This window comes from Diabrotica virgifera, chromosome 5 (assembly GCF_917563875.1).
Source record: "Diabrotica virgifera virgifera chromosome 5, PGI_DIABVI_V3a".
Taxonomy (NCBI): domain Eukaryota; kingdom Metazoa; phylum Arthropoda; class Insecta; order Coleoptera; family Chrysomelidae; genus Diabrotica; species Diabrotica virgifera.
This window is the reverse complement of record NC_065447.1, coordinates 215,602,707-215,622,539: the sequence shown is the minus strand read 5'-3', so window position 1 is coordinate 215,622,539 and position 19,833 is coordinate 215,602,707. Positions and strand designations below refer to the sequence as shown.

At 31.8% G+C, this 19,833-nt stretch overlaps 1 protein-coding gene across 5 annotated transcripts in view; it reads left to right on the top strand.

The window, feature by feature from the left end:
* Positions 1-19,833, top strand: part of LOC126885284 (kalirin) — a 1,143,465-nt gene that overhangs the window by 118,702 nt on the left and 1,004,930 nt on the right. The window contains exon 1 of one of the 5 annotated variants that reach the window (XM_050651793.1): positions 4,674-4,696. The exons of the other annotated variants lie outside the window; for them this stretch is intronic. Within the exon in view, the coding sequence (XP_050507750.1) occupies positions 4,689-4,696 (8 nt within the window). The 5' untranslated portion in view covers positions 4,674-4,688. Of the gene's footprint in view, positions 1-4,673; positions 4,697-19,833 lie in introns of those variants that run through there. 5 annotated transcript variants of the gene reach the window in all.

The window sequence follows — 19,833 nt, the reverse complement described above, 5'->3', positions numbered from 1 at the left end:
AATTTAAAGTATTTAAAAATAGGTATCTCTAGAAATAAAAAAAATCTCTAGCTAAAAAAATTAAGTGACTTATAATGAAAAGAATGTCAGTACCTACTTTTTTCAGCAAAAAAGTGATCGTAAACAAACCCCTAATCACCACCCTAATTAAAATTTGTCATTAACCTGATTTGGTTTTCTTGATTTATGTATTGTTAATAGGTTCTAGAAGTTTGATCGGCTTAGAATGATTAGTTTAAAAAAAAATGGAGTTAAAAGCGAATAACGAGTTTTTGTAGTTTGGTAAAAAATGCCCTTTTCTTCAGAATAGAAAGATTAGCATCAGAGATACGAAAAAATATTTAAATATGAAATTGTAGCTTATTTAATTCCCAAGAACTTGGTTTGAAAAAAAATTACGGCAAAAATTGAGTGAGCTATTGACAATTAAAACTTGTAATATCATGCAAAAACCACCTTTACCAACCCTTTCAATGCCACCTCTTTTTGTGACTGAGAATTTTAAAAGAATTTAATATTAATAGCCTTATAGATCCTGTAAAAACCTACAAAATTCTTTTTAAAGAACTTTCTAAAATAAAAATAAAAAAAGTTACGGTTAAAAAACCAATATATTTTTTTGAAAAAAAAAAAGGAGAAATCCAATGGGGAGCATAATAATGTAAGTTAGTGGTGTTTTTAATCATTTGCCTTATTTATTCTTCTTTATTTATGTATTATTAGTAGATTCTAGAAGTTTGACTGGCTTAGAATGATTAGTTTTTAAAAAACTGAATTTGAAAGCGAATGACGAATGTTTGCAATTTGGTAAAAAATGTCATTCTTCAGAATAGAAAGATTAGCGTCAGAGATACGAGAAAATGTTTAAATATGAAATTGTAGGTATAGTCCTGTCGCCAGGGGGGGTACAACGGCCTCCTTAATTCAGATGGACTTACCCAAGTTTTTTTATGTATTTTGACCCATAGAACACGTATTTTTTGGGTAACAGTTGATCTGGATGTCGATAAGATTGTTATAAACAAAGAACTTGAAGAATTACATAACAGCGATTTTTCGCGAAACAAAACATTTTTTTGTATTCTTTGGGTGATTCTCAGCAAAAAATGGTCTTACAAGTTTTTTCGTAGGATGCATAGTTTTCGAGATAAACGCGGTTGAACTTTCAAAAAATCGAAAAAGTGCAATTTTTGAACCCGAATACCTTTGGATTTAAAAATCAAATAGCAATTCTGCTTACTGCATTTGAAAATTCAAGTTAAATTCTATCGGTTTTGATTATTTGCATTGCTAAAAATTAAGTTTTTATTTGTTAAACAAAGCCATAAACACATAGTGTTTCCCGTGCCCAATGCATGCGTTTTAATGTATGGGCCATTCCACGAACATACGCCTGTTTTGGATTACTTCGACAATGAATATTTTAGTGTGCAACATAAGAAGTACGAAAGTAAATGGCGCTAATAATTATTCCAATAAACAACAATGTAATTTGCAATTTACTTTCGTTCTTCTTATTTTGCACAGTAAAATATTCGTTGTCGAAGTAATCCAAAACAGGCGTATGTTCGAGGAATAGGGTATACGTAATCTACGTAGAAATTGTAGTATGCGCGCCTACTCTTTCGATTTCAAATGAGAAATGCATTGAAAATATCATTCAATCACTATGTGTTTATAGCTTTGTTTAACAATACAAAAAATTAATTTTTAGCAATGAAAGTAATCAAAACCGATAGAATTTGACTTGAACTTTCAAATGCGGTAAGCAGAATTGCTATTTTATTTTTCAGTCAAAAGTTATTCGGGTTCAAAAATTGCAATTTTTCGATTTTTTGAAAGTTCAACCGCGTTTATGTCGAAAACTATGCATCCTACGAAAAAACTTGTAAAAACATTTTTTGCTTAGAATGACCCAAAAAATACAAAAAAAAATGTTTTGTTTTGCGAAAAATCGCTGTTATGTGATTCCTCAAGTTCTTTGTTTATAACAATGTTATCGACATCCGGATCGACTGTTACCCAAAAATTTCGTGTTCTACGGGTTAAAATACATAAAAAAAACTTGGGTAAGTCCATCTGAATTAAGGAGGCCGTTGTACCCCCACTGGCGACAGGACTAGTAATTTAATTCCCAAGAACTTGGTTTGATAAAATTTGTTCTACGGCAAAAATTTAGTAAATCGTAAATGAGTAGTATCGAAAAACATTGATTTTCTAGAGATATAAAACTAACACTTTCGATAGCGAATAAATCATAAACTATTAATTTTATCAAAAAATGTATAGAACATTTTTTGCTTATAATGAATGTTTTTATTAACTTTTGCGGTCAAAAAATAATAAAAAATTTCCACCCCTGAGATGGGGTGGCAACCACCCCCAATGGTAAAAGCCCCTGTCGGCATTATATAGATTTTGATCCATGGACTGTCCACTACTTATTCTCAAATGTTCAAGCAAATTGATCCATTCTGTAAAAATTGCGACGTGAAAAGCTTTGGTTCCTGGACTATACCTTTTATAAAGGATTTTACTAAATTTTTTGTGATTAATAATCCATTCGTTCACGGTTTTTGCTCTAAATTTTAAAGAACCGCTTGGATTGACATGAAATTTGGCATATGTATAGCTTACATGTCAAAGAAAAAAAGTGATATTGTGCCGATTTGTGCTTTTGCCCTGGGGGTGACTTTCACCCCCTCTTGGGGGTGAAAAAACATATGTCCAAAATAAGTCCGGAAATGGGTAAACTGACTAATTTTAAGTAACTTTTGTTCCATAGAGCTTTTTCGCCAAGTCAATACTTTTCGAGTTATTTGCGAGTGAATATGTTCATTTTTCAACAAAATAACCACATTTTTAGACGGTTTTTCGCAAATAACTCAAAAAGTAAGTACTTTGTCGAAAAAAACGTTGTTAGCAAAAATATAGCTTATAAAAAAGTAAAAAAATGGTGTACGCGTTAGGTCTCTGGGTCTCATAGAACCAGAGTTATAGCCAATGAAAAATAGATTCATATTCACCAAATTTCAAATAGAATAGTTCGACGTGAAATATCCAAAAAATTAAGCACTTTTTGGGGAAAAACAATTTTAACTTTTTAAAGTGTTTACAAAAAGCTTTATTTCTGTTTTTACAAAAAGTTTCTAGCGTTAAATTTAAGCAAGTTACGCTCAAAATAATGTTGGTCCCTTTTGTTTTTGCAAAAAAAAATCGGGAAGACCACCCCCTAATTAGCAACTTAAATGAAATTAATCGTTACCATTCCACAAATTATTTTACTTATGTTGTGTTTATGGGATATGTAAGTTTATTCGATTCAAAGTACTTATTTGTGAAAAAAATTGGTTTCAAAGTAAAATTTAAAAAAAAAATTTTAAAAAGTTAAATTTTGAAAAATATGCTTTTTTTCAAAATAACTTAAAAGTTGTTAGAGATAACAAAAATCTCGGAAAACAAAAAAGTCAGATTTTCTTGTCTGAATATCATGTATTTTTTTGTTTTTCTGTTAGACAAAAATTGATTAAGATTTGGTGTTTCGAAATTTGCATACATTCGTGATCAGTGACTCGTTCAACCCCTTTTAACTACAGTCCTCTCAATAATAAGGACTTTGAACCAATGAAACTTACAGATCATATAAACAATATATACACGAGTCAAGAAACTTGTGAAGTCGTAACGATTAAGTTCATTTAAGATACTAATTAGGGGGTGATTTTCTCGATTTTTTTACCAATACCAAAAGGGACTAACTTTATTTTGAGCCTAACTTGTTTAATATTGATGCTAGAAATTTTTTTTATAAGACAAAAATGAAGCTTTTTTTAAACACTTTAAATAAGTTGTAATGAGTTTTCCCCGAAATGTGCTTCATTTTTGGTTATTTCACGTTAAATTATTTCATTTGGAATTTGACGAATATGAACCTATTTTTCATTAGCTATAACGCTGCTTGTAAGTACTAGGTGTAGAGACGTGATATGTACACCATTTTTTAAAATTTTTACAGGCTATATTTTTGCTAAGAATGTTTTTTCGAGAAAATACTTACTATTTGAGTTATTTGCGAAAAACCGTCTAAAAGCGTTGAAAAAATGAACATATTCACTGCCAAATAACTCGAAAAGTATTGACTTGGTGAAAAAACTCGGTAGAACAAAAGTTGCTTAAAATTAGCCAGTTTATCCATTTCCTGACTTTCTTTGGACGAATATTTTTTCACCCCCAAGAGGGGTGAAAACCACCCCAGGGCAAAAGCACATATCGGCACAATATCACTTTTTTTCTTTGACTTGTTAGCTATGTGTATGCCAAATTTAATGTCAATCCAAGCAGTTCTTTAAAATTTAGAGGTTTTGCAATATTTTACCGTTAAAGAACGGACTATAATGGAATACATCCAGCTATGGGAAATGATTTTCCTTGTGGATTTTGTAATATTTCTGTAACATTCTCAAATATTAAACTCCCAACTCTCGTCGACTACTGAAAATATCATTGTATTAAAAACCCGATGGCACACTTTTAAAGTAAATATGGTTTTCGGAGATTTCGATAAAATTACCATTTTTCTATCATTGTAATCGAGTAAAAATGCAAATTTCGAGCGGATCCTTTAGTATTCATCGGAGTGCAGTGAAGTGGTGTTGTCACGCTTGGCAGACTAATTCCAGGATTTTGAGATGGAGAGGTAATTAATTTCTAATTACTGTACTTTCTAACGACATTAGTTGTAATTTTACTTTGCCTTGGCGAGGACTGGGAGGTAGTTTTTGCATGTACACGTGAGACGGGAAGGGCTTTTAGCCTTTTTATTAGACCATTCATTTTCTAGTTTTTTTTATACGAGAAAAGGAAAGATTGTTTTAGCGCATTACATACAAATAATGTTTTTGGGGAAGCTTTACGTTCCAGGGGTCGAGTTAAATGGAGCAAAATGAGTTTTTCTGGAGGAAAAGAAGTCTAAATGCATTTTTGGCCGTAAAAATTTGATTTTCTTTATGATATATTTTTGACTTATTTAAGAGAGGCCGCAAAAGATCTGTGGGAAAAAGCAGACTGGAGAAAAACAACTGGATTTTATTTTTAAATAACTATACAAGAATATTAAGTAACATTAAATATTTAATAATAAAAATTAATTAAATATGCCCTGTTTCAATCAGATTTTAAGAATGTTTCTATGATCTAAATATATTTTTTAATCTATTGTTTTATTTGTAAAGGACCCCGCAGAAACCTTATGGGAAATGGCTCTCTGACAAATGCTCTGAAACTTTGGGTTCTGGTAGTCCTTGATATGTAGAACAAAAGACTTAATGGGCGCATATAAGTATCTGAAGGTATAGGTACAGTGAGGAAGTTTGAGTTGGAATAAATTCATTTTCTCGAGAATGGGCGACTCTGCAGATAAATTACAAATCAGGTCGATTTTTATTTTTAAATTATAATTTTTTGGCATATACAGGGTGAGCCACGCTCAACAGGACGGAGCCTACCGGGGAAACGGCTAAAGATATTTAAAATTCCTTTCGTAGGAGTACGTAGGTCAGTACCGGCTACAAATTAAAATTTGTGAAATATATACAGGGTGTCCCAATTTAGCGTAATGATATAAAGTTATATATTTTTAAATAGAACAACCTATATTTCACTTTAATTTTGAATTCTACTGAACAAAATAATGTTATTTTATTCAACATTCCCTATACCTATTCTTGACCGATTTCGATTTATTTGTGTTTTTGTGAAAATGTATTATTCGCGAAATTAATTAATTACACATTATCGCATGAATTTTAATTAACGTCGTTTTGTCACTTACTTGTCAACTGTCCATGCTTTACATCAGAATATTTACCATTTTAAACTAATCTACAGAGTGTTCGCAATCTGAAGTGTCAATGCCGTACAATATTTTGTATAATAACTTTCTTAACTTAAATGGGACACCCTGTATTTTACTTTAATTTTGAATTCTAATGAAAAAAATAATATTACTTTATTAAACAATCCCTATACCTATCTTCGATAATTTTCGATTTATTTGCGTTTTTTTGAAAATGCACTATTCTTGAAATTAATTAATTACACTTTATTACATAAAGTTAAACAAAACACACTGGAAAAAATTTATTTACATTAAATGTTCAAAATGTTGTCCATTTTCTTCAATACATAACCTCACTCTGTGTTCAAAATTTTGTTTTACTTTTATTAACATTTCTGGAGTAACTGTTGCAAACGCATTACGAATACGCGTTTTCATGTCTTCCGCGGTTGTAGGTGGAGTTTGATAAACCAAACTTTTAATATATCCCCAAAAAAAAAGTCCATTGATGTTAACCCAGGTGATCTAGGAGGCCAATTGACAGCACCACCCCTACCTATCCACTTTCCGGGAAATTTTCTGTCTAAATATTCTCTAACATTACGCGTGTAATGTGCTGGAGCACCGTCTAGTTGCAGAAACATTGTTCTTCTAATATTTAAAGGGATATTTTGCAAAAGTATCCAAAAGTCTCTTCGTAGAAATCTTAAAAACTTTTGTCCATTTAAATGGCCATTAAAAAATACGGTCCTATCACATGTTCTCCTATTATTCCACTATATACATTAAGGGACCATCGGTTTTGTCGATCAATACATCTATATTCATGTTGATTTTCCGTATTATAATAGTGAAAGTTATGTCGATTCACGAGTCCATTATTATGGAAAGTAGACTCATCAGTGAACAAAATTTTATCAAAAAAATGTTGGTCTGCTCCCGTTTTGTCTAGAAACCATAAACAAAACTCTAACCTACGTTCAAAATCAGTTCCATACAAATGCTGATGCATTTGAATATGATATGGGTGATATTTATATTTTTTAAGAATTCTGCGTATACTAGTTTGGCTTACTTCAATCTCCCTGGCCGTCGTCCTTGTACTTATATTTGGATTTTCAATAACTGATTGAATAACTTCTAATTCGGTATTTTCATCGTCAGTTATGGGATTTATCAATTTTCGTTTAGTATAAACAACACTGCCAGTTTCACGAAACCTGGTTAAGACTCTTTCAAATACTTCTTTACGAGGATGACGTTTTAAGGGAAATCTCTCAGCATAGACTCTTGATGCTAACAAACTGTTTTGATCACATTCACCCAGTATTAAAATCATATTTACTCGGTCCTCAATTGAATAATCTGCCATTTCTATTAATTGAAAGCAATACAGTTAATAGTTTGACAGCTAGGTATCTTTTGTTTTTTCATGGCATTCTTTATAATGTATAATGAGCTATGTAATTAACGACATTTAATGTTCCAGGTAACATAATGCAAATAGATCTGAAGATACTAAATATTAATATAAAATTTTATAATAGCTTGATTACAATAATTGTTACAGCATTCAAATATAGGGTATTTTGTTTAAGTTAGAACTTTATGTAATAAAGTATAATTAATTAATTTCAAGAATAGTGCATTTTCAAAAAAATGCAAATAAATCGAAAATTATCAAAGATAGGTATAGGGATTGTTTAATAAAGTAATATTATTTTTTTGATTAGAATTCAAAATTAAAGTAAAATACAGGGTGTCCCATTTAAGTTAAGAAAGTAATTATACAAAATATTGTACAGCAATGACACTTAAGATTGCGAACACTCTGTAGATTATTTTCAAATGGTAATTATTCTGATGTAAAGTATGAACAGTTGACAATTAACTGACAAAAAGACGTTAATTAAAATTCATGCGATAATGTGTAATTAATTAATTTCGCTAATAGTACATTTTCAGAAAAACCCAATTAAATCGAAATCTGTAATATAGGGAATGTTGAATAAAATAACATTATTTTGTTCAGTAGAATTCAAAATTAAAGTGAAATATAGGTTGTTCCATTTAAAAATATATAACTTTATATCATTACGCTAAATTGGGACACCCTGTATATATTTCACAAATTTTAATTTGTAGCCGGTACTGACCTACGTATTCCTACGGAAGGATTTTTTAATATCTTTAGCCGTTTCCCCGGTAGGCTCCGTCCCGTTGAGCGTGGCTCACCCTGTATATCATACTAGTGACGTCATCCATCTGGGCGTGATGGCGCAATCGATGATTTTTTTAAATAAGAAAAATGGGTCGTGTGATTGCTCATTTGAAAGGTTATTCAATTCTCTATTCAGTAATATAAGCATTAACATAATTATTTATACAGCGTATTGTTGGAAAATTCTCGAGAATGAAAAATCGGAGAATATTCTCGATATGGAGAATTTTCTGAGAATGAACCCCATGACGCACTTAAGAATATTGTTGAAGCTGAAAAATAGGGTTTTAAAAATCATGATCTTATATACAAAATTATGAGATGAAACAACAGTGTTCTTTGTATATAAAAAAATACAAAAACAACAGAAAACACAAAATTTCTTTGATAAAAAAATGAAATTTCCTTCTAACAGCAAATAATCGATGTGGTATGATAAAAGATGAGACCTCAGATTGAGAATCTATTTCTATCATTAGCTCATCCTAGTCATCTACAATCTGCATTTCAATGTACTGATGAGTTATGGAATTTTGTATTTCACGAGTGGCCAGCTCAGTCCTGGATTGGTCTACGTCTAACAATTTTAAATTGTGAGCAATAAAAGTTACCTTACGAGCCCGTTCAGCAGTGAGCCAGTTTATTTTAGAGGAGTGGATAAAAAAACCATAAGTACTGAAACTTCTTTCAGTCGCTGCACTGGATGAAGGCATGTTTCATATATCAACTACTATTTTAGTTAATTTTGTTCCGAAACATTTTTCCTTTTCACCATATGATTAAGTCTAGTTTTTCAATTGATTTTACAACGTACTCCTTAGACCGATAAAGTGCCAAATCTGCCATTATTTCAGCCAACTCATCACCATATTTTCAAGTTGCTAAATTATCTACAAACTCAGTTTCCTCAACTTGTTCTTCTCTGCTTAAATGAACACCATTCTAAATATTTGCACGTTATTATTACACCAAAACAATAAATATTGACAGTGTAAACACCCTTGCTAGTGGTTCATGGGATTGGCAAAAACAATATACCTACATATTTTTTAAATTATAATAATTTGACCCGTATCTAGTTTTTATTTTTATTTTTATGTAAACACCCTTGCTAGTGGTTCATGGGATTGGCAAAAACAATATACCTACATATTTTTTAAATTATAATAATTTGACCCGTATCTAGTTTTTATTTTCTTGTAAATTGTTATATGTTAAAAGAAAAAGAAAAGAAAAAAAAAGAAAAAAAAAAGAAAAGAAATATAAAAAAAAATAATAAAATAAAAATAAAAAAAAATAAAAAAATAAAAAAAAAATAATAAAAAAAAAGAAAGAAAAAATATAAAAAAGATATATAAAAAAAAATAGAAAAAAAAATATAATAATTAAAAAATATAAAAAAAATATGTAGATAAAAATGAATGACGAACTTGGACAGTCCATAGTAAAATAGCTTTCGAATGAAGTAGAGGGCTAAAGAAGAATGTTGCAGTTTTTGCTGTGGAACTCTGAGAACATCATTTGGAAAAAAATTAATAAAAATATATATATATATATATATATATATATATATATATATATATATATATATATATATATATATATATATATATATATATATATATATAAAATTATTAAAAAAAAATACAAAAATAATTATTTATTAGTAGAATTGTTTATTATATTAGTATTAGTTTTAGGATAAGATACGAAAAAATGACTAATAAAATAAAAAATAGTAAAATTGGCGAATGGATTTAGTGTCCGCAGTCATATAAACCCAAACAAACAACAACAATAGTTTTTATTTTTGTTTCGGTTTTTGAAAATATAGAAAATTTTTGCCGAGAATACATTTTACTGTTGTTCGAAAACAGGAAAAAATGTTTATTTGATAAATAAATATTGTTTTTCGCTTAAATTCAATATTAAAGCTGCCACCCACCTGCCTCTTAGCAGTTTGAACATTTAATTTAAGCGAAAAGCAATGTTTATTTGTCAAATTAACATTTTTTCTGTTTTCTGACAGCAGTAAAATGTATTTCGAATTAAATAAATTATATACATTCTTCTTTTTGTCTCAATTAATTTAATTCAAAAAAATTTTTTGGACAACCTGTATAAATAATTAATGCTTATATTATTGAATAGAGAATTGAATAACCTTTCAAATCAGCTATCACACGACCCCTTTTACTTATTTAAAAAATTCATCGATTGCACCATCACGCCCATATGGATGACGTCACTAGTATCATATATATGCCAAAAATTATAATTTAAAAATAAAAATCGACCTGATTTGTAATTTATCTCCAGAGTCGCCCATTCTCGAGAAAATGAATTTATTCCAACTCAAACTTCCTCACTGTACCGTACCTACTCGTATAACTTCAGAGGCCTATACATATCTTAAAACCATGATTTTTTGGAGCTACGCGCCCATCGAGTCTTTTGTTCCACACATCAAGGACTACCAAAACCCAAAGTTTCAGAGCATTTAACAGAGAGCCATTTCCCATAAGGTTTCTGCGGGGTCCTTTCTTAACTTTGAAATCCCTTCACTTAAATCTGCTGAAAAAATGAAGGAAATGTACTCACAATAACTCAAGTAAGCAAGCAATAGTGTTTAACCCAGCCTGAGAGACTTGCACACCCCTTGAGAATGGATTTCGGTCAATACAATTCGTTGGGACGTGGAGGATTAACTCCCGTAAGTGGGCATCACTCCACCCCGCCCCAATGCTTCATACTATCCACTTCCCCCACGATAGCACTCTGATGCGCTATAGGGGCTCTCTATCAGCAAAGTGCTTATCGTGTGGGCGTCCCGGGTACAAACCTTCACACGAAATCCTACCCCGAACAATGCAGGCCAGCGTGAGGCGCTCTATTCCTACTAACTCTAGTGACTTATCATCGATCTGTATTGCTTGCTCAGGCGCCGAGTCCCCGCTCTGGGCTATGTCCAGTTCGGTGACTCGGCGCTCGAGGATGGGGGGCCCCTCAGATTAAGCTGTAAAACAGATCAACTGGACGTTGACTTTCTGTGTAGTTAACTCTTGAAGTCAAGAGGGGTTTCATACTTAGCTGTGAGATAGACTGGGACTACGTTTTGAGCTAACTTTAGATTAATATTAAACCATGTTTGGACTGTCCTTGGAATTTAGGATTGATCTCGAACCACGTTTGGACTAGCTCTGGACTGACTGGAACAACGTGTGTACCGTAATTAGATGAGAAAAGAAAAAACAAAGTAAACATATGCGAAGAAAATAAAAGATATAAAGAAACGCTTTTTAGACTGATTCCAGGATTTTGAGATGGAGAGGTAATTAATTTCTAATTACTGTACTTTATAACGACATTAGTTGTAATTTTACTTTGCCTTGGCGAGGACTGGGAGGTAGTTTTTGCATGTACACGTGAGACGGGAAGGGCTTTTAGTCTTTTTATTAGACCATTAATTTTCTAGTTTTTTTATACGAGAAAAGAAAAGATTGTTTTAGCGCATTACAGATAATGTTTTTGGGGAAGCTTTACCTTTCAGAGGGAGAGTTAAATGGAGCAAGATGAGTATTTCTGGAGGAAAAGAAGTCTAAAGGCATTTTTGGCCGTAAAAATTTGATTTTCTTTAAGATATACATACACTGGAGTTCAAAATTAATCGAAAAGTAAGAGTTTTCCTAAAAACTGGCGCTTAAAAAATGTTAAGGTGTTCCCAATTGAGTATTTAACAATAAACAAAATTTAAAAGTAAAAGGGCCTAGCCGAATAAGATGATGAAAAATGTCCCCAACTCGATTCGAATTCTATATAGGTCACCGTTTAGCGCATATAGAGAAACTCACTTTCTGAAATTTTTAGCCCCCTAGATGGTCACGTGACCCACCTAGAGCCTAATTAGGTTTTTAAGTTTTTATTTTTTATGTCAGCCGCATGGAGAGCTAGCGAAAAACTTTAAATAAAAAAATTGTAGGTTTCAAAAAGTTCTGTCCGAAATTTTTTTTTTGATTTTTGGCGGGAAATTTGAATTTTAGGACGATTTTAAAATTTTAAATGGGTATAAAAAAATAACTAAGACATTCGTTTTCACGAAAAAAATTTATACCGTGTATTTTGTCACAATATTTCACCCTGACTTTTTTTATATTTTTAAAATTGGTGAAACTTTTAAAAATAAAAAGCCGCATTTTTTCGCTTTTTGATACAATTTTATATAGGGTGTTTAAAAGAAGTTAACACCGTCACTAGAATAGGCAAAAAAAGGAAAAACAATGGGGTTTGATTAATAAAAAAATGTTTGTAATACCATCCATTTTCAAGATACAGGGCGTTGTAGAAAACAAAATTTTACACATTTTTTATGATTTTGCCGAAACTACTGGCAAAATTGTAATAAAATTTGGCAGGTTTTAAGAGGTAGTTATTGTGCATTTTTTGACATACAATTAAGAATTTTATATTCATCATTGGCGCGCATACGGGTAATGGTCTGAATTTTTTAAGAAAAAAAGATAGTACGCCACTGACATATTTCAAATTAACAATCATTTTTGAATTCGTCGTTCAATTTGTGACAAAAAATCTATCTTCCCTTTTTTCATACGACGCGCCATTTTTATGCAAGAAATAAAACATCTTAACCGTTAACAAAGTATTTGAACTTTTATGTAAGTTTCTATACATCTACATTAGACTTCTTGTAAGTCGTACATCCATACATCTACATTATACTTCTTGTAAGTCGTACATCCATATTATAAAAACTTAATTCCAATACTTTGGAAGCGTTAAGAATTTTTTGTTTGAAAACGTCGCGTCGTTCGAAAAAATGGGAAGATAGATTTTTTGTCACAAATGGAACGAGGAATTCAAAAATGATTGTTAATTTGAAATATGTCAGTGGCGTACTATCTTTTTTTCTTAAAAAATTCAGACCATTACCCGTATGCGCTCCAATGATGAATATAAAATTTTTAACTGTATGTCAAAAAATGCACAATAACTAGCTCTTAAAATCTGCCAAATTTTATTACAATGTTGCCAGTAGTTTCGGCAAAATCGTAACAAATGTGTAAAATTTTGTTTTCTTCAACTTCTGAAAAATTGATGACATTACAAAAATTTTTTATTAAGCAAACCTCAATTGTTTTTCAGTTTTTTACCTATCCTAGTGACGGTGTTACGTTTTTTTTTAACACCATGTATAAAATTGTATCGAAAAGCGAAAAAAAAACAAAAAAATGCGGTTTTTATTTCTAAAAGTACGTTTCACCAATTTTAAAAATCTGAAAAAATTCAGTGTGAAACATTATGCAAAAATACACGTTATAATTTTTTTTCGTGAAAACGAATGTCTTAGTTATTTTTTTATACTCATTTAAAATTTTAAAATCGTCCTAATATTTAAATTTCCTGCCAAAAATTAAAAGAGAAATTTTATTCGGACAAAAATTTTTGAAACTTAACACTTTTTTATTTAAAGTTTCTTGCTAGCTCTCGATGCGGCTGAGATAAAAAATAAAAACATAAAAAGCCTAATTAGGCTCTAGGTAGGTCACGTGACCACCTCGGGGTCAATTTAATTGTGGCTTATTTCCCATCTAAATATTTAATCATAAAAATGCCACAAGGAAATAGCTTCAGAACAACATTAAAAAAACTACCTAGGGGGCTAAAAATTTCATAAAGTGAGTTTCTCCATATGTGCTAAACGGTGACCTATATGGAATTCGAATCGAGTTGGGGGCATTTTTCATCATCTTACCCGGCTAGGCCGTTTAAACAATTTAAAAAAAGTAGAAAACAATTAAAAAGATTTTAAAATTTTCAAAGAAACAAAAATTATTTTTTTTTTAATTTTAAACATTTTCAATTGAAAACGATCCATTCGTTACGAATTCTTCTTTTTCTTTTGGAATCATAACCCTAGATGGGTCTTTGCCTGTCTGGCTATTTCCTTCCATATAGATATCTCTTGTGCCCTTCTCCTCCATTATCTTCCACGTCATCCAATCGTCTTGTTTTGGGCCTTCCTTTTTTTGTCTCTATCGGCTTCCATTGTAATATTTTCTTTGCTGTTTTTTTTTCATCTTCTTGTCTCTGGACATATCCCAGCCATGAAAATCTTTGACTTTTCAGAAATCTTACAATATCATACTCTTCACTTAATTCGTTAACCTTGTCGTTTCTCCTGATTCTCCATCTTGTTTCCAGCGAAAGACAGTTTCCTATCTTTCTTTCAAATAACCTGAGTTGAGCTTCTTCTTTTTTAGCCATTACCCAGGTTTCACAACCATAGGTTACTACGGGTCTTATCAAAATTCTGTAGATAGTCATTTTGGTTCTTTTGGCTAATAATTTCGATGTCATCGTTTTTTTATTAGCCTAGTATGCATTCCCACTGCAAATACGTGCATTAATTCCGCTATACTTACCGAATTCTTCTGATTGATTTCTGTACCCAGATATGTGAGGACATCCACTAGTTCAATTTTTTTTATTTGTTTTTAAATACAATCTGTTACATCACAAAAAAAGTAACACTAAGCATTTTTGTTGAACGAATTAGTGTGAGAGGAGTTTTAGTCCAATGACTATCAACTCCTAGTAGGTTTGTTACTAATAACTATACTAAGTCACTTATTTTCACTTAAAACGCTTAAAACAATTTAAAACACTTATGTTCTAAATGGCAAGTCAAGAGGAGTTCTAATTTTCAGTCTATTTAGTTGTGTAGAGTTGTCCAATAAATTCACTGCTAATTCGTTGGGGTGCTTTTCCAGTCGTTGGAAATATTTATCACTGCATTTGATGATCATCTGTTTCACTGTCTCGATCTTTAAGTCCCTTTAAATGTCTGCATTTGGAATGAACCACGTTGCATTTTTAATAGCACGAAGAACGTTGGATTGTATTGCTAGGTTGCTGTCTGCTGCAGTTCCCCACAGTTCAATCCCGTATGTCTAGATGGGCCGGATGATTGCTTTATACACTAATATTTTGTTAGATAGAGATAAGGTGGATTTTTGGCCGAGTAACCAGTAGTGTTTTTTGTATTTTATTCCTAATTGCTTCCTCTTCGTCCAGATGTGTGTTCTCCATGTTAGCCCCTTGTCAAGGTGTAATCCGAGATATTTTACAGTATCATTTTTAGAAATATTCTTGTTATGCATTAGGATATTCGGTGTTTCTTTGTGACATTTAGTGAATACTACGTTAACCGATTTTGCTTCGTTGATCTTTATCTTCCATTTCTTAGTCCATATTTCTATTAGATGTATGTTTTGTTGCAATATTTCAGCTGCTTGTATGGGATCTGGGTTTTTTTACCAGAATTGCAGTGTCATCTGCGAATGTTGCGATTGTAGATTCTTCTCCAGTTGGGAAATCAGCTGTAAAGATTGTGTAGAGAATTGGTCCCAAGACGCTGCCTTGCGGGACCCCAGCATTTATGTTGTGAATTTCACACACACTTTCTTCGTACCTTGTGTAAAATAGCCTTTCTTCGAGATATGATTTTAGTATTGTATATAGCGGCTGTGAGATTTCTTTCTTCAGTTTGAATAACAATCCTGGATGCCAGACCTTGTCAAATGCTTGACTTACCTCCAAGAAAATGGCATTGCAATAGCTCTTTTCCTGGAAGGCTGATTGTATCTTTTCTACCACCCTATGTTGTTCATGTTTTCTATGTTTTCTACCACCCTATGTACTTGTTCAGTTGTGTCATGGTTTTGGCGAAAACCGAACTGATGATTTGGCATAATATTGTGTGTCTGTATATCAATAATTATTAGTCTACTTGCAATGATTTTCTCTGCAACTTTTGACATAATTGGTAATAGGCTAATGGGTCGGTAGGATGTAATCTCATGTGGAGGTTTTCCTGGTTTTGGAATCGTTATGATTTCTGCTAACTTCCATTGTTTAGGAAAGTAGCCTATTCTTAGTATCGAGTTAATGATCTGTGTTAAACTTACTATTCCTTTTCTAGGTAGGTTATTTAATATTTTGGCCGTTATCAGATCATGTCCAGGCGACTTCTTTTTATTGAGGTTTTTTATTAGACCTTTTACTTCATTAGGAGTTGCCCATTTGGGTGGTAGATTCATTTGACTAGGACTATCTAAATATTCATAGATGTCGTCATCTTCATTGGCTCTGTTTGTTAGTGGCTGAAATACCTTTTCTAGGTGTTTTGCGAAAGCGTCTATTTTTTCCTGATCTGTCTTTAACCATTTTAAATCTTCTGTTCTGATAGGTGGAATTTGGTTTTGTAGCCGCTTTAGCTTATTTGTGGCCTTCCATAATGAGTAATCGCTGTCTGAATAAGGTGTCAGGTTTTCTAGGTAATATTGGAAATTGGCGTTACTATGTTGTTTTAGTAGTTCTTTTATTTCTCTACACATTCTGTTTAATTCTGTTTTGTCTTGAGGTGAACGAGTTTGCTGCCATTGTTTACGAAGTTTTCGTTTTTCTAATATTTTTGTTCTTATTATTGCTGGGCAATCATTATGGAACTGTTTTCGTTCAAAATTTTGTTTTGTATATTCGCATGCAGCTTCGTGTATCTGTTTTGTTAGTGTTTCTATTGCTTTTTCTGTATCTTGTGGTTGTTTTAGTGGGATTTTTAGGTCTATTTGTCGTTGTAGTTCAATAGTATAGGTGTCTAATGCGATATTATTTTCATTGTCAGGTGTTCTTTTGACGGTCATTTACTTCTTTTTTGTTTCGTTTATTTAAGGCTCTCTTTTTCGTGCTTCAGGATCAATTTCCCTTAACGCCTCCATTAGTCGTGGGTTGTTCCTACTAATGATAGCTACATCGTCTGCATATGCAGTAATTTGTACTGTTTTGGTATTTATATGACCGGTTAAATTAGTTTTTCTGATGACTGCCTCAAGAACTAGATTGAACAGGATCCTGATCCTTTAGTATTCATTGGAGTGCAGCAGAGGTGTAACCAGGATGCTCCTAAGGGGGGTTACAACTACTTGATGGTCTCTGGGGGTATGGAATAGTAATGGTGTTAAGCGTATAGAGCTCAAAGTACATCCAAATGGGGGGGGGGGGTTATAACCCCAAAAACCACCCCCTGGTTACGCCTATGGAGTGCAACGAAGTGGTGTCACGCTTGACAGACTAATTCCAGGATTTTAAGATGAAGAGATAATTAATTTCTAATTATTGTACTTTATAACGTTATTAGTTGTAATTTTACTTTGCCTTGGAGAGGACTGGGAGGTAGCTTTTAGCCTTTTTATTAGACCACTAATTTTCTAGTTTTTTTTATACGAGAAAAGGAAAGATTGTTTTAGCGCTTTACATAAAGATAATGTTTTTGGGGAAGCTTTATGTTTCAGGGGTAGAGTTAAATGGAACAAGATGAGTATTTCTGGAGTTATTTTCGACCGTAAATATTTGATTTTCTTTATGATATACACTGGAATGCAAAATTATACGGACGTCCAGGATTTTCCTAAAAGCTGCCGTTTAAGAACGATTAAGATTAGTCCGTTCTTTAACGGTAAAATATTGCAAAACCTCTAAATTTTAAAGAACCGCTTGGATTGACATGAAATTTGGCATACACATAGCTAACAAGTCAAAGAAAAAAAGTGATATTGTGCCGATATGTGCTTTTACCCTGGGGGTGGTTTTCACCCCCTCTTAGGGATGAAAAAATATTCATCCAAAGAAAGTCAGGAAATTGATAAACTGGCTAATTTTAAGTAACTTTTGTTCTATAGAGTTTTTTCACTAAGTCAATACTTTTCGAGTTATTTGGCAGTGAATATGTTCATTTTTTCAACAAAATAACCACGCTTTTAGACGGTTTTTCGCAAATAACTCAAAAAGTAAGTATTTTGTCGAAGAAACATTATTAGCAAAAATATAGCCTGTAAAAATTTTTAAAAAATGGTGTACATATCACGTCTCTACACCTAGTAGAAGCAGAGTTATAGCTAATGAGAAATAGGTTCATATTCGTCAAATGGCAGCTAATCTGGAAAGCTCAACGTAGGTGGCGCTCGTGTAGTTGGAGGTCATGTCAACTTACGTCAATACTTCAAATCAATCTATTTCCAAATTTCCAAGTAAATATATGGTAAATATTGCATATTTGTTTCGCTGTGTGAATTAAACTTGAGAAAATAAAATCCCTCAATGTTGTGCTGTGCATTTGTGCTCATCGAGAACATCAGGACACAGGTTTGCCAAAGATATTCTGATGAGAAAAAAGTGGATTGTAGCAATAAGAAGGGGTAAATATGTGCCGAGAATAAATGCACGTATCTGCAATAAACATTTTGTTGAAACAGATTAAGTATTGCCCACAGATTCGACTGTAAAAAATAGAATACTTCACTATAAAATTCAGATCAAAATTTATTATAAACGCACGGATTAAGATATGCAATTTTATATACATTCACACTGTTGCCACATCTACAATCGCTTTTTATGGAGTGAACATGTAAAAAAAATTATATTTGAAGTAATAATATAGAAAAATGTGAAATACTAATTTTAAATATTTCTCAAGTTCTCAATATTTTTAGTGACTAAAACATAACCTGGCCAAACTTAACCTAGCGTCATCGAAAATAATATAAAAAAGTTAATAACTGAACCTTTTAGTGATATATTATCTTTAAAATATGCTTTAAAATGACTAAAACGTAACCTGAGCAAACCTAACCTAATCGAAAATAATATAAATAAGTTAATAACTGAAAATTAAAGTGACCTAGTACCATTCAAATATTCTTTAGTGACTAAAACATAACCTGATCAAACCTAACCCTAATTTTTTCTAATTTCACCTTAAATTTAAGGTCGCTTTTCACGTAGACAAACACCCAAATAATTATACTTATTTAAATTAACACATTCTATATTTCCATAAGGAATTATATTTTTTTTAAATAAGACAACATTGCAGAATCAACTGCGCTCACCCATGCTTAAACCAAATTTACACCAAATGCGCAACTGTCATGGCAGCCATATTTTGAAAATATCACATTTTTAAATAAGATAAACACAAAAATTAATGCTGAGCGCACTTAATTGTGAATTTTAAATTGATAAAAAAAGTAAGGCAGATCGCACATATCATATTATACACAGTTGTCAGACTCGTGTGGGGAGTTAATCAATACCAAATAAATACCCTCTGAGCTATAGAAATAAAACATTGAGACGATGATTAATATAGTTTATCATTCGATAAGTGTTTCCTTTTTCCAGTAACTCTCGCATCCCTTCTCAATTCGTTTTTCAACGCACAAACAGTCTCCATGATCCGTATATTTCGGCCATAATTTATTATTTATTAAATCGTAATCAAAAACACCATATACAAACCTCACGAATAGTCAAAACTTTGACCTCCAACTACACTAGCGCCGCCAGGCGGGAGCAACGATGTACATAGGTGCCATTCCAAATGGAATACTTTAATGTGAAATAACCAAAAATGAAGCACATTTCGGGGAAAACTCATTAAAACTTATTTAAAGTGTTTAAAAAAATCTTCATTTTTGTTTTATAAAAAAAATCTAGCATCAAAATTAAACAAGTTACGCTTAAAATATAGTTAGTCCCTTTTGGGTTTGGTAAAAAAATCGAGAAAATCACCCCCTAATTAGTATCTTAAATGAACTTAATCGTTACGACTTCACAAGTTTCTTGACTCGTGTTTATATTGTTTATATGATCTGTAAGTTTCATCGGTTCAAAGTCCTTATTATTGAAAGGGCTGTAG